The sequence below is a fragment of the Heterodontus francisci genome, chromosome 9 (genome assembly GCF_036365525.1).
Source record: "Heterodontus francisci isolate sHetFra1 chromosome 9, sHetFra1.hap1, whole genome shotgun sequence".
Taxonomy (NCBI): domain Eukaryota; kingdom Metazoa; phylum Chordata; class Chondrichthyes; order Heterodontiformes; family Heterodontidae; genus Heterodontus; species Heterodontus francisci.
This window is the reverse complement of record NC_090379.1, coordinates 116,226,871-116,241,783: the sequence shown is the minus strand read 5'-3', so window position 1 is coordinate 116,241,783 and position 14,913 is coordinate 116,226,871. Positions and strand designations below refer to the sequence as shown.

General features: G+C 42.8%; 1 protein-coding gene across 2 annotated transcripts in view; it reads left to right on the top strand.

Moving 5' to 3' along the window:
* ubr1 (ubiquitin protein ligase E3 component n-recognin 1) overlaps positions 1-14,913 on the top strand; it is a 212,272-nt gene that overhangs the window by 181,114 nt on the left and 16,245 nt on the right. For both annotated transcript variants that reach the window (XM_068039752.1, XM_068039751.1), the window contains exons 38-40: positions 2,131-2,195; positions 4,324-4,474; positions 13,828-13,915. In XM_068039752.1, the coding sequence (XP_067895853.1) occupies positions 2,131-2,195; positions 4,324-4,474; positions 13,828-13,915 (304 nt within the window). The remainder of the gene's footprint in view (positions 1-2,130; positions 2,196-4,323; positions 4,475-13,827; positions 13,916-14,913) is intronic.

Here is a 14,913-nt window from a genome sequence, read left to right as displayed (position 1 = left end):
CCTGAATGCCGGACCCAGAAGAGCGACCCGACCCGAACCCGACACATATTGTCGGCTCCCGTCGGGTTCGGGTCGGGGAGCCATGCTCTAATGAGCATCACCTGCTCTCTATTAATACTGAAGTAAGTCCTGGTTAATTAAAGGGACCAACATTTTCAATATAGTCAAAGTCCACTCTTAATCTTTGTCTTAGAAGACTGAAAAGCCTGTGTTTTCTGTCTTCACTCAGTTCTTCTCGCGTCAGCGAGGTCTCAGTTGGTGCCTTTGGGTCAGAAGTTGACAGTTCAAGCCTCAATATAGGATTGAACGTATAATCTAGGCTGAAACGTCAGTGTCATTCTGAGGAAGTGCTGCATTGTCAGGGGTGCTGGATGAAACATTAAATCAGCCTCATCTGCTTATTCAAGTGATTGTAAAAGATCCCATGACACTGCTTGTAGAGGAGTGGGTTCTCTTGGTGTTCTGGCCAGAAATCCTTCCTCGGTGAGTACCGCCAATAACAGTTGAACTCATTGTTGTTTGAGAGACATTGCTGTGTGCAAATTGACTTGTGTTCAGGCTACATAACAGCAGCAACTACATTTCAAAAGTAATAGATTGGATGTGAAGTTTTCTGGGATGTTCTGAGGATTTGGTAAAATGCTATATAAAAGCAACAACAATATCAGCAACAACTTACATTTATATAGCACATTGAACAGAGTAAAACATCCCAAGGTGCTTAACAAAAAATATATAAAAATATTTTTTGACACTGCGCCACAGAAGGAGAAATCAGGACAGATGACCAAATGCTTGATGAAAGAGGTAGGTTTGAAGGAGTGTCTTAAAGGTGGAGAGTTTTACGGAGGGAATTTCTGAAGGAGTGCAGAAATCTCAAAGGTGTGAAGGGATGGAGGAGGCTACAGAGATAGGGATGGGTGAGGCCATGGATTTGAAACCGAGGATGAGGATTTTAACATTGAGGCACGGTCAGACGGGGAGCCTGTGACAGTCAGCAAGAACAAGGGGAATGGGTGAATGAGATTTGGAGATATTTAAGATGGGGCAGCAGAGTTTTGGAGGAGCATAATTTTATGGGAGGCTGCCAAGAGAGCGTTGGAATATTCAAGAGTCGACGTAACAAAGACATGAATGAGGGGTTTCCAGCAGCAGATGAGCTGAGGCAGGGGTGGAGTCGGGCAATGCTATGGAGGTTGAAGTAGGCAGTCCAGGTGATGGTGCGGATATGTAGCCAGAAACGCATCTCTGGGTCAAACACAACACTGAGGTTATAAACAGACTTGCTCAGCTTAAGACAGTTACCAGGAATGGAATCAGTGGACAGGGAACAATGTTTCTGATAGGGACCAAAGACGATGGTTGCAGTCTTTCCAGTATTTAGTTGGAGGAAATTTCTGTTCATCCAGTACTGGATGTCAGACAAGCAGAGTGACAAATCGGAGACAGTGGAGTGGTAGAGGGAAGTGGTCGCGAGATAGAGCTGGGTGTGGAATCTGATGTGTTTTCGGATGATATCACCAAGGGTACCATGTCGAAGGGAAATGGAAGGAATAGTAGAAATTCATATTAATTTTATTTTATAAATAAATAATATAGTAAAATTTATATTAATGGAAATAATAAAGGAAACAGAAATGTAAAAGCAAGATCTTTATTTCTTTGACCATAGATCTGCCTCATGGCTCTTTTCCCTTTTTCCTAGTTTAGTAGGAAACAGACTTGTTCACACTTTTTTGTGACGCAAATGTTTAGATACACAATGCCTTGCCTTTGTTGATTCTGTTAAGATCATGCATGATGCGAGTTGAACACCTATCTAGATGCTTTCATGTCCGCTAATTTCCAGGATAACTTTTGCCAATTCAGAATAGGAAGGAATTAGCAAACGGAGACTGGAATTTGCAGTAACATTTGACCATCCATATAATTGTGGATTTGTACCTAATGCTGAAATGTGTTATTTTGGTGTAGAACATTTACAGTTTTACTGAACTTTGATCATTTGAGTTATCATATTGAAAGAAACTCCAAATATGTAAGTTAAACTCATTCAATATCATTCTGATAATCAACCATTCACATTGGCCAAAGTATTTTTACATTATGTGATTGTGTTTTGTTTCCTAGTTTTTGTGCCCCACCTCGGTGACGACTCTTGGTCAATCCTCAATATTGACTTCTTCCATCTCTTGGTATGTTTATGGGCCTTTAGTCTTTGGGAAAATTATTTAAACTAATCGTTCCTTCTGTCTTAATACCATGGTTGTATTGTAGATTTCCTGATTTTGAATCATATCAAGAAGCACTTCTTCACAGTGTAGTGGCAATCTCTACCCCAAAAAGCTGTTGAGCATGGGATCAATTGAAAGTTTCAAGACTGAGATTGATAGATTTTTGTTATGTAAGGGTATTTATGATATAGAGCAAAAGCAGGTAATTGGTGTTCAGGTACAGATCAGCCATGATCTAACTGAATGACAGAACAGGCTTGATGGGCTGAATGGCCTCCTCCTGTTCCTATCTGTTGTTACAGTTGGAGCTTAGGGCGGCACAGTGGCGCAGTGGTTAGCACCGCAGCCTCACAGCTCCAGCGACCCGGGTTCAATTCTGGGTACTGCCTGTGTGGAGTTTGCAAGTTCTCCCTGTGTCTGCGTGGGTTTCCTCCGGGTGCTCTGGTTTCCTCCCACATGCCAAAGACTTGCTGGTTGATAGGTTAATTGGCCATTATAAATTGCCCCGAGTATAGGTAGGTGGTAGGGAAATATAGGGACAGGTGGGGATGTGGTAGGAATATGGAATTAGTGTAGGATTAGTATAAATGGGTGGTTGATGGTCGGCACAGACTCGGTGGGCCGAAGGGCCTGTTTCAGTGCTGTATCTCTCTAAACTAATTATGACAGTTTCTTTAAATAGCATCCCCTAGGAACTGAAGCCTACATCCATGTCTGGAGCATTGCCAGGATTAACAAAGACCCTTTACTTGTGATATCAGCCACCAGAGATCACATGGGTTGCCCAGCATATTATTTGAAAAGTAGTAAATACCACATGGTCCGATCAATACATCTTGACTAAAACTAGAAACAGATTTACACGTGGGATGATAGAATAACAATAAGATGAGTTGAAAAGCTAAGTGATTGCCTTTAAGAATGATGTCCCTTTAAGATCTCAGTATGCTAATGAGCCAAGTACCAGGATGTAGTCATGTGACTACAAGACAGAGTCACACTGCAACTGGAACACCTGGAGGAAGGTTCTATAAATAGTTTGCTCTACTGTATATATAATCAAAGTGATTCTTTACAACGCAGCCGGCCGCTGGTGTCATCAGACTGTGCCAAGCTGCGCACATGCGCAAACAGGCTGCTGCTGTCTGCACGTGCACGGCATTCCGCATTGCCAGGACTGGTTGACGCATGCACAGATGATGTCATTGCGTAACGCAGGGAAGTGGGGCGAGGGGGGGGAAGTGGAAAGAAAGCGGGGGGGGAGGGGCTAGCGGGGAGAGAGTGGCCGAAGACCTTGTTAGCGGCAGGTGCGGGTGAGCTCTGCTCCTCTCCTCCGCACCCAGCCCGCTCTCTCCTGCCATTGTGCGCTGCCATGGGTTTATGTTGCCTTCATGTGATTATTTGAGCAGCGCCATCTTTAGTCCTGGCAGCTGCCTGAACGTCGCAGACTGTGACGTTTTAGTGGAATAGGTTGCATGTGCCAGTGCAGTGCCACCTAGTGGTTGCGTTGTCAGCAAACGCAGCCCATGATGAGGCTTTTGGATAAAGTAGGTTTTGGTGGGCCTTCACAATGTGCGTGCCTGTTTTACCCAGCCTAGATGTCAGCTCAGAACTGATCTAGCGTTCAACTAGTGTATCAGTGATTTGTAACGAAGACATACAAGTCTTTCATCTCAAGTGTTGAAGAGGAGAGCTATTTTGATAATTAAACCATCATAAGTAATTAATTTTCCCAAGTCTGTAGACTTGCCTTACCACCAAGCTACATTTGACCTAATTCATTTAGGAACACAGGCAGTTGATCCAACAAAGGAAGGAGGTCAGTTAATTCTCATGGAATACGTGAATCAGTTGCATCTTTGAGCTAACTTTCCTTCTCTCCCCCCCCCCCAAAATTCTGGCTACAGAGACAAAGGGATTCCTTTAAAGATGTAGGTGGCTGAAGCCCATTTTTAAATTGCATTTACTGCCCACTTGTCACTGTGCACATATCTGCTTGATTTGTGTGATTGATGATGAATTTGGCTTTTGCAGGTTGTATTGCAAGTTAATACTTAAGTGTATTGTTGCATCTGATTTCTTTTTTCAGGTAAGCCTAGTTTTAGCATTTCCTTCACTGTACTGGGAGGAGACTGTGGAGCTACAGCCCTCAGACATAAGCTGTGCTTTCAACAACCTCTACCTCTTCCATCTGGTTACCATGGCACACATAGTACAGATACTTTTTACCTCAACAACAGGTGAGCACTCAAAGACCCGTTGCAAGTTAATATAATCTACATTTTGGTATTCACAAAAATGGAAGTATTATAATAAAGAATTACCTCCACATTTGTTCCCCTTACCCATACAAAACATGGGGAAAGAGCATGCGAGTGGGACTAATTGGATAGCTCTTTCAAAGAGCCGGCACAAACATGATGAGCCAAATGGCCTCCTTCTGTGCTGTATGGTTCTGTGAATGAGCTTCTCTGACTTCCAAGAAATAGTAAGCTGAATTAAAGGACCATTTGAGAAAAAGTTGAAATCCCATTTCTTGTGAACCTTATCACAGTTGTCTCCTAATTGGCTGCCTGAGAAGGAAAGGTGAAACTTGGCAATTTTTGATATTTCCCAGCTCTCTACTGTCTGTTCTGAGTGCAGTAGCAGCTATTAATATTCATATTTTGAAGCACTGTAGTTCTTTTAAGTGTCATGGGTTTAGTGTCCTGTGAAAAGAACAGTATTGATTATTATACCACTGGATTCAGGAGACAAGAGGAGAGTTTTTGGTTATTTGATTAACAGTCAATGTTGAGGTTGGGGACAGTATTGAAATTTTCTTTCTTCTAGTTTGTCAAGTAAATGTGAGAGTGTACATTGAAGAGGAGGGTCTTCCCTCCAGTGTCAAGGCCAACATTCCTTATCCATCACCACCAAAAACCAGACATTTAATTTGTTGCTTGGTGGCAGGGGGCGGCATAGTGGCGCAGTGGTTAGCACCGCAGCCTCACAGCTCCAGGGACCCGGGTTCGATTCCGGGTACTGCCTGTGTGGAGTTTGCAAGTTCTCCCTGTGTCTGCGTGGGTTTTCTCCGGGTGCTCCGGTTTCCTCCCACAAGCCAAAAGACTTGCAGGTTGATAGGTAAATTGGCCATTATAAATTGTCACTAGTATAGGTAGGTGGTAGGGCTATATAGGAACAGGTGGGGATGTTTGGTAGGAATATGGGATGAGTGTAGGATTAGTATAAATGGGTGGTTGATGTTCGGCACAGACTCGGTGGGCCGAAGGGCCTGTTTCAATGCTGTATCTCTAATCTAATCTAATCTAAGTCTATAGACTGAGGGAAATAAATTAACTAGTGTTACCTTTGACCACATAGCATTTTGAAAAGCTTTAAAACAAGTCCTGTGGCCTTAGTTGGTCCAACACACTTGATAGATGTTTGCGACCCAAAGTACATTACGACTTTTATGTGTAATAACCTACTGGCAGATACTATTTAGGGTGTTCCCTGGTGTACTCCTCCAAGTCAGTGATACTAAAATAGTGCACACTCAATATGAACCCATTTTCTAATTATAATGCCTAGTGCTTGATGTATCTTATAAACTTACACATAAATATGTAGTTGATCGACAATTCCTGATAGTTTGCTATACTATTTCAGAATCCTGTCAAAAGAGTTGTATCATAGCAGATTTTAGCGCCTAAAAATGCACACTAGGTTTAACAGTGCGTATAACCACAAAATAACAACTTGCATTTCTGTAGCACCTGTTAATCTAGTAAAATGCCCCAAGGTGCTTCACAGGCGCGGAATCCAACAAAAATTGACACCAATTCATAGAGTCATTGGAGTTTTGGGAGTCATGGGGGTGTTGGTGGGTCTTCAGTCATGAATACGGCACAGAAGGAGGCCATTCAACAGTCAAAGAAGGAATATTAGAACAGGGGAACAAAAGCTAGATCATACAGGTAGTGTCTTACAGGAGAGAGAGATATAGAGAGGTGGAGAGGTTTAAGGAGAGAGTTCCAGAGTTTGGGGCAGAGGCAGCTGAAAGCCCGGCCACTAATGGTAGAGCGAAAGGAGTGGAGGTTCCACAGGAGGCCAGAGTTGGAGGAACTCAATTCTTGGAGGGTTCTCAATGAATATATTATTCCCTTGAAGAGTATAACTCCACTGGAAAAGGGATGGAAACATGGCTAACTAGAGAAATTAAGGATAGCATTAGATTAAAGAAAGAGGCTTCCAATTATGCCAAAAAGAGTAGTAAATTTGCAGAGTGGGAGGATTTTAAAAATCAGCAAACGATAACCAAGAAATTGATAGAGGGAGAAAATAGAATATGAGTAAAGTAGCAAGAAATATAAAAATAGATTGGAAGAGCTTTTACAAGAATGTAGAAAAAAAAGAGAGTAACCAAAGTAAATGTGGGTCAATTAGAGGCTGGGAGGAAATTATAATGGGGAATAAGGAAATGGCAAAGACATTGGACAGATATTTTCCAACTGTCTTTGAGGTAGAAAACAAAGAACATACTGGAAATTGTAGCAAACCAAGGGTCTAATGAGAGTGAGGAACTTAATATTAGTAAAGAAAAAAAACTTGAGAAATTAATGGGACATTATGCTCCATCTGCCACCTCTTTGCCCAATCATTTAACCGGTCTATATCCCTCTCCCTGGCAAGTGTCTAAGGCTGAGCCAAACTGGTCACAACCTTGGTGTCGTTCTTGACCCAGAGATGAGTTTCAACATACAAACATACGAATTAGGAGCAGGAGTAGGCCACTCGGCCCCTCGGGCCTGCCCCACCACTCAACAAGATCATGCTGATCTGATTGTAACCTCACCTCCTCATTTCCCACCTACCCCGATAACATTTCAACCCTTGCTTATCAAGAATCTATCTACCTCTGCCTTAAAAATATTCAAAGATGCTGCTACCGCTGCCTTTTGAGGAAGAGAGTTCAAAAGACTCACAACCCTCTGAGAGAAAATATTTCTCCTCATCTGTCTTAAATGGGCGACCCTCTATTTTTAAACAGTGACCCCCTAGTTCTAGATTCTCCCACAAGGGGAAACATCCTTTCCACATCCACCCTGTCAAGACCCCTCAGGATCTTAGTCGCCTCTTACTAAACGCCAGCGGATGCAAGCCTAACCTGTCCAACCATTCCTCATAAGAGAACCCGCCCATTCCAGGTATTAGTCTAGTAAACCTTCTCTGAACTGCTTTCAACGCATTTACATCCTTAAATAAGGAGACCAATACTGTACACAGTACTCCAGATGTGGTCTCACCAATGCCCTGTATAACTGAAGCATAACCTCCCTACTTTTGTATTCAATAACCCTCGCAATAAATGATAACATTTTATTAGCTTTCCTAATTACTTGCTGTATCTGCATACTAACCTTTTGCAATTCATGCACTAGGACCCCAGATCCCTTTGCATCTCAGAGCTCTGCAATCTCTCACCATTTAGATAATATGCTTTTTTATTCTTCCTGCCAAAATGGACAATTTCACATTTTCTCACATTATGCTCCATTTGCCAGATCATTGCCCACTCACTTAACCTATCTATATCTTAGTTTCCTCCTCATGTTCTCTTCACAACTTACTTTCCTACCTATCTTTGTGTCCTCAGCAAATTTAGCAACCATACCTCAGTCCATTCATCTAAGTCATTTATATAAATTGTAAAATGTTGAGGTCCCAGCACTGATCCCTATGGCACACCACTCGTTGCATCTTGCCAACCAGAAAATGACACATTTATGCCTACTCTCTGTTTCCTGTTAGCTAGCCAATCTTCTATACATGCCAAAATGTTATCCCCTACACCATGAGCTTTTATTTTACGCAATAAACTTTGATGTGGCACCTTATCAAATGCCTTCTGGAAAAACAAGTAGAGTACCTCCACTGGTTCCCCTTTATCCACAGCACATGTTACTACTTCAAAGAACTCCAATAAATTAAACATGATTTCCCTTTCACAAAACCATATTGAATACCTGATTACCTTGAATTTTTCGAAGTGCCCTGCTATAACGTCTTTAATAATAGCTTCTAACATTTTCGCTATGACAGGTGTTGAGCTAACTGGCCTGTAGCTTCCTGCTTTCTGTCTCCCTCCCTTTTTGAATAAAGGAGTTACATAGACTATTTTCCAATCTAATGGAACCTTCCCCGAATCTAGGGAATTTTGGAAAATTGAAACCAATGGATCAACTACCTCAATAGCCACTTTTTTGAAGACCCAAGGATGAAGTCCATTAGGTCCCAAGGTCCTGTCAGCCCGCAGCTCCAACTGTTTGCTCAGTACCACTTCCCTGGTGATTGTATTTTCTTGAGTGACTCCCTCCCTTCCATTTCCTGATTTACAGCTACTTCCGGGATGTTACTTGTATTCTCCATTGCAAAATATCTGTTCAATTCATCTGCTGTCTCCTTATTGTCCAATATTAATTCCCCAGACTCACTTTCTCTTGGATCAACAGTCACTTTGTTAACTTTTCTTTGTTAAATATCTATAGAAACTCTTACTATCTGTTTTTATATTTCTAGCTAGCTTTCTGTCGTGCTCTAATTTTTCCCTCCTTATTAATCTTTTAGTCATTCTTTACTATTTTTTATATTTTGTCCAATCTTCTAACTTGCCTCCCATCTTTGCACAATTGTATGATTTTTCTTTAAGTTTGATGCTATCTTAAGCTTTTTTAGTTAATCACAGATGGTGGGTCCTCCCCTTAGAATTTTTCTTTCTCGTTGGGATGTATCTATTTTGTGTATTCTGAAATATCCCCTTACATGTCTACCACTGCATCTCTATTGACCTATCCCACTGTGCAGCACAGTGGCGCAGTGGTTAGCACTACAGCCTCACAGCTCCAGCGACCCGGGTTCAATTCTGGGTACTGCCTGTGCGGAGTTTGCAAGTTCTCCCTGTGACCGTGTGGGTTTTCGCCGGGTGCTCCGGTTTCCTCCCACAGCCAAAGACTTGCAGGGTGGTAGGTAAATTGGCCATTATAAATTGCCCCTAGTATAGATAGATGGTAGGGGAATATAGGGAGAGATGGGGATGTGGTAGGAATATGGGATTAGTATAAATGGGTGGTTGATGGTCGGCACAGACTCGGTGGGCTGAAGGGCCTGTTTCAGTGCTGTATTTCTAAATAAAATAAATAAATAACCTTTTTTTATTCGTTCATGGGATGTGGGCATCGCTGGCTAGGCCAGTATCTATTGCCCATCCCTAATTACCCTTGAGAAGGTGGTGGTGAGCTGCCTTCTTGAACCGCTGCAGTCCTTGGGGTGTAGGCACACCCACAGTGCTGTTAGGAAGGGAGTTCCAGGATTTTGACGCAGCGACAATGATGGAACGGAAATATAGTTCCAAGTTAGGATGGTGTGTGGCTTGGAGGGGAACTTGCAGGTGGTGGTATTCCCCTGCATCTGCTGCCCTGGTCCTTCTAAGTGGTAGAGGTCACAGGTTTGGAAGGTGCTGTTGAAGGAGCCGTGGTGAGTTGCTGCAGTGCATCCTGTGGTAGATGTGGGATATGGTACACGTTGCTGCCACTGTGTGTCGGTGGTAGAGGGAGTGAAAGTTGAGGGTGGATGGGGTGCCAATCAAGCGTGCTGCTTTGTCCTGGATGGTGTAGAGCTTCCTGAGTGTTGTTGGAGTTGCACGCATCCAGGCAAGTGAAGAGTATTCCATCACACTCCTGATTTGTGCTTTGTAGGTGATGGACAGACATTGGGAGGTGGAAGTGAGTTACTCGCCACAGAATTCCCTGCTCTTGTAGCCACAGCATTTATGTGATTGGTCCAGTTCAGTTGCTGGTCAATGGGAACCCCCAGGATGTTGTTAGTGGCGGATTCAGAAATGGCAATGTAATTGAATGTAATGGGGAGATGGTTAGATTTCTCTTGTTTGAGATGGTGCGAATGTTATTTGCCACTTATCAGCCCAAGCCTGGATGTTGTCCAGGTCTTGCTGCATATGGACATGTGCTGCTTTAGTACCCAAGGAGTCGCCAATGGTGTTGAACATTGTGCAATCACAGCGAACATCTCCATTTCTGACCTTATGTTGGAGGGAAGGTCATTGGTGAAGCAGCTGAAGTTGGTTGGGCCTAGGACACTACTCTGAGGAACTCCTGCAGCGATGTCCTGAGACTGAGATGACTGACCTCCAACAACCACAACCATCTTCCTTTGTGCTGGGTATGACTCCAACCAGCAGAGAGTATTCCCCCTGATTCTCATTGACTCCAAGTTTGCTAGGGGTCCTTGATACTATACTCAGTCAAATGTTGCCTTGATGTCAAGGGCAGTCACTCTCACCTCACCTCTGGAGTTCAGCTCTTTTGTCCATGTTTGGACCAAGGCTGCAATGAGATCTGGAGTTGCAGGTGGTATTCCCCTACATCTGGTGCCCTGGTCCTTCTAAGTGGTAGAGGTCCTGACGGAGCCCAAACTGTGTGTCAGTGAGCAGGATATTGTTGAGCAAGTGCCGCTTGATAGCACTGTCGACAACCCCTTCCATCACTTTGCTGATGATCAGGAGGAAACTGATAGGGCAGTAATTGGCCGGGTTGGATTTGTCCTGCTTTTCGTGCACAGGACATACCTGGGCAATTTTCCACATTGCCAGGTAGATGCAGTGTTGTGGCTGTACTGGAAGAGCTTGGTTAGGGGCGCAGCTAGTTCTGGAGCACAAGTCTTCACTACAGTTGCCGGAATGTTGTCAGGGCCCATTGCCTTTGCAGTATCCAGTGCCTTCAGCTGTTTCTTAATATCACGTGAACTGAATCAAATTGGCTGAATACTGGCATCTGTAATGCTGGAGGCCTCAGCAGGAGGCTGAGATAGATCATCCACTCGGCACTTCTGGCTGAGGATGGATGCAAGTGCTTCAGCCTTATCTTTTACACTGATGTGCTGGGCTCCTCCATCATTGAGGATGGGGATATTTGTGGAGCCTCCTCCTCCGTCAGTTGTTTAATTGCCACCATCATTCACGACTGGCTGTGGCAGATCTGCAGAGCTTAGATCTGATTTGTTGGTTGTGGGATCACTTAGCCCTATCTGTTGTATGCTGCTTCCATTGTTTGGCATGCAAGTAGTCCTGTGTTGCAGCTTCACCAGGCTGACACCTCATTTTTACCCTCATAATTGGCTTTGTTAAATTTTAAAATACTAGTCTTAGACCTCAGTCTTCTCTCCCTCAACTGAATGTAAAATTCAGCCATATTATGATTGTTGCTGCTTAGGGGCACCTTCACTATGAGGTCATTAATTAATCCCACCTCGTTGCACAATACCAGGTCTAGTATAGCCTGCTCTCTGGTTGGCTCCAGAACATGCTTTTCTAAGAAACTATACCGAAAACATTCTATAAACTCCTCATTTAGGTTGCTTTTGCCCATCCGATTTTTCCAGTCTATATGTAGATTAAAATCCCCTATGATTATCACCGTACCTTTCTGACAAGCTCCCATTATTTCTTCCTTTATACCCCGTTCTCCCATCTGGTTACTGTTAGGGAGCCTGTACCCACTCCCACAAGTGACTTCTTGCCTTTATTATTTCTCGTCACTGACCAAACTGCTTCTACATCCTGGTTTCCTGAACTTAGGTCATCCCTCTCTATTGTGCTAATACCATCATTAACAGAACCACCTCCTCCACCTTTTCCTAGCTTCCTGTCCTTACTAAATATCATGTACCCTTCAGTATTCAGATCCCAGTCTATGACATCCTGCAGCCTTGTTTCTGTAATGGCTATCAGATAGTACTTATTTATTTCTATTTGCGTTATCAGTTCATCTGTTTTGTTTTAAATGCTACGTGCATTCAGATACAGAGCCTTTAATTTTGTCCATTTATTATTTTTGTAACCTCTAGCCATATCTAAGATTTACTCTTAGATTTGTACTCACTGTCCCTTCCTGTCACGGTCTGCTTATCATTTCCCATATTAATACCTTTCTCTCCTGCCTAGTCTCTACTCTTTGATTTACCACATCTTCCAAATCTGATCCCTAGCCCCCACTATTTAGTTTAAAACCCTCTCTACTTCCCAAGTTATGCAGCTCGCTAGAACGCTGGCCTCAGCACAGTTCAGGTGTAGGTCGTCCCAACGATACAGCCCCCACTTTCTCCAGTACTGGTGCCAGTGCCCCATGAACCAGAACCCACTTCTACCACACCAGTCTTTGAACCACGCATTCATTTCTCTAATGTTATTTGTCCTATGCCAATTTGCACGTGGCTGATGTCGTAATCCTGAGATTATTACCTTTGAGGTTCTGCTTTTTTATTTAGACTGATCACATATCCGTGCCATTACTTAGACCACCTATTTCCACCTCCATAACTCTACCCCTGCTTCAGGTCATTTGGTGAATCCTTCAATCCATGCCTTTGTTACCTCCTGGACTTGACTATTCCAACACACTGTTGGTCAGTGTTCCATCTTCCAGGTCATTCAAAGCTCTGCTGCCCATGTTCTAACTTGCACCAATCCCGTTCCCCCTTGTGCTCACTGACCTTTATCCTTGTTTTCAAATCCCTCCATGGCCTCACCCTTCCCTATCACTGTAACCTCCTCCAGCCCTACAACTCTTCAAGATTTCTGCACTTCTCCAATTCTGGCCTCTTACACATCCTTACTTTTACTCACTCTGCCATTGCCATTCAGCTGTCGAGGCCCTAAGCTTTGGAATTTCTTTCCTTAACCTTTCCACCACACTATTTCTCTTTCCTTTTAAAACACTCCTCGAAACCTACCTTTTTGATTCCCTGCCCTAATATTTCCTTATGTGACTTTGTGTCAAATTTTGTTTGTTAACACTCTTGTGAAGGACCTTGGGACATTTTAGTACATTAGAAGTGCTGTGTCAATGCAAGTTGTTGTTGATCAGTGAATGGGATTTGGTGCGAGTTAGGATACCGACTCCAGAGTTTTGGATAATCATAAGCCTATGGTAGGTAGAGGATGGGAGGCCAGCCAAAGGGCATTGGAGTAGGTGCAACTGGGTGTTGCAGTTGGGTTAGCTTGCTGACATTTCAGCTCTGGAACCCAAGTTTGAAACCACTCCTTGTAGATATAATAACTACCTCCTCTTCCCACTTACATAAAATAGCTTAGACAGTCTCAAACCAATTTTTAGTACGGGTGTGGGCCCACAGCAACAAAAGAACTCCTTGTACCTAATATGGGAGTGTTGGTCATGAATGAATGTGATATACTTTTAAATAGGAATATAGTAGCCAACACTATAATTACTGATTTTTTTTTTGATTTGTGAGCACAAGCAGCTGAGTCCCCTCTCTCTATCCCTGGCAGTCTGCTGCAGAGACTCCATTCTGCTGCTCTAGGAATTGTTTGGTCTTGCTAAATAAATTGACCTCTCGGTGCCACAGAATTTGAGAGGCCGTATATGAAATATAAACATGTACAAAAGTTCTTTTATGTTGTATTTTATTCAGTTTCTTTCTGAACCAAAAGAAATGATGCATTACCTAACACTGCACAAGAAGTCACAATTCAAGGTGTAATTGTTAAATGTAATACCACATTGTTCCTGAACAGACTGTCCTATGGAGCAGGATGGAGAGGAAAGTGAGGAGACCCAATCAGCAACAGAGCTGTACGAATCTCTTCAAGAATACACAAGCAGGTATGCAGCAGGAGATATAAATGCTTACAGTAATGTCACTACCTAGTTCCTGATAACTCTTAACAGACACATTATTTCAAGCTGGGCTCATTTAGCAGTCAACCTAAGTGCTAAATCCTGTACACTGCAATGACCCAGTTTTTCCCCAATAGATGTGGAGTACAGAGTAGTAGAATGCTTCTCACACATTTAACTCCCAACCTTGGTCATTCCATCAGTTTTACACGTGTAGTCGAAAAAAAACTCTTTCCACTGATTAATGAGTCAGTGATCAGGGGATATAAGTTTAAGATTGACTATTAGTAAATGGAATCCTCTACCAGAAACCAATGTTCTAAATAACCCATAATACAACCATCATTTTTTTTTAAAAGGAGTGGGTAAATATTTAGACTTTTTTTAAGGGGATATGGAGAACTGGCACAGGTGCATGAGCTGAATTGCCTCCTGTGCTGTAAGATTCAATGATCTTGCTTCATTCCATCATATTGCCACACATGCAGCTGCCAACTTTCATCATTCCATCAACTGAGATGCTGAATGGGAGAGTTAGAAAATTTAGGGCAAGCACCCTAGCTTGTTGCCACATGTGTTTTTCTACATCGGCACAGGTCTGGGAACTGCTTGGCTTCCTGAGGTTTAGATCAGCAAATATTGTAGCGGAACTTTCTTTGCAAAATCAAGTGAAAGAATGTTGCATACATGGAAAAGGGAAAATTGTTTTGCTGTCAGTCACCTAGTGTTCTGATCATTATTTTCTTCCTCTCCTCTCTTTTAATGCATTCAAGGATAAGTGCACAGCTCTGCTCCTTTATGCAAGTTTTCTGTGCCCTTAAACTGAAGTTCTTGGCTGTTCAAAGGACTCTCTTTGAGTCTAACAGTCTACTCGCATCACTACTTGACCTTTGGGGGATTGTTGCCACAATTGCACCATTAAATTTCAAGTATACTGTCAATAAAGAAATGTTCTCTTTCGGATTCATTTTATTTGAGAAGAG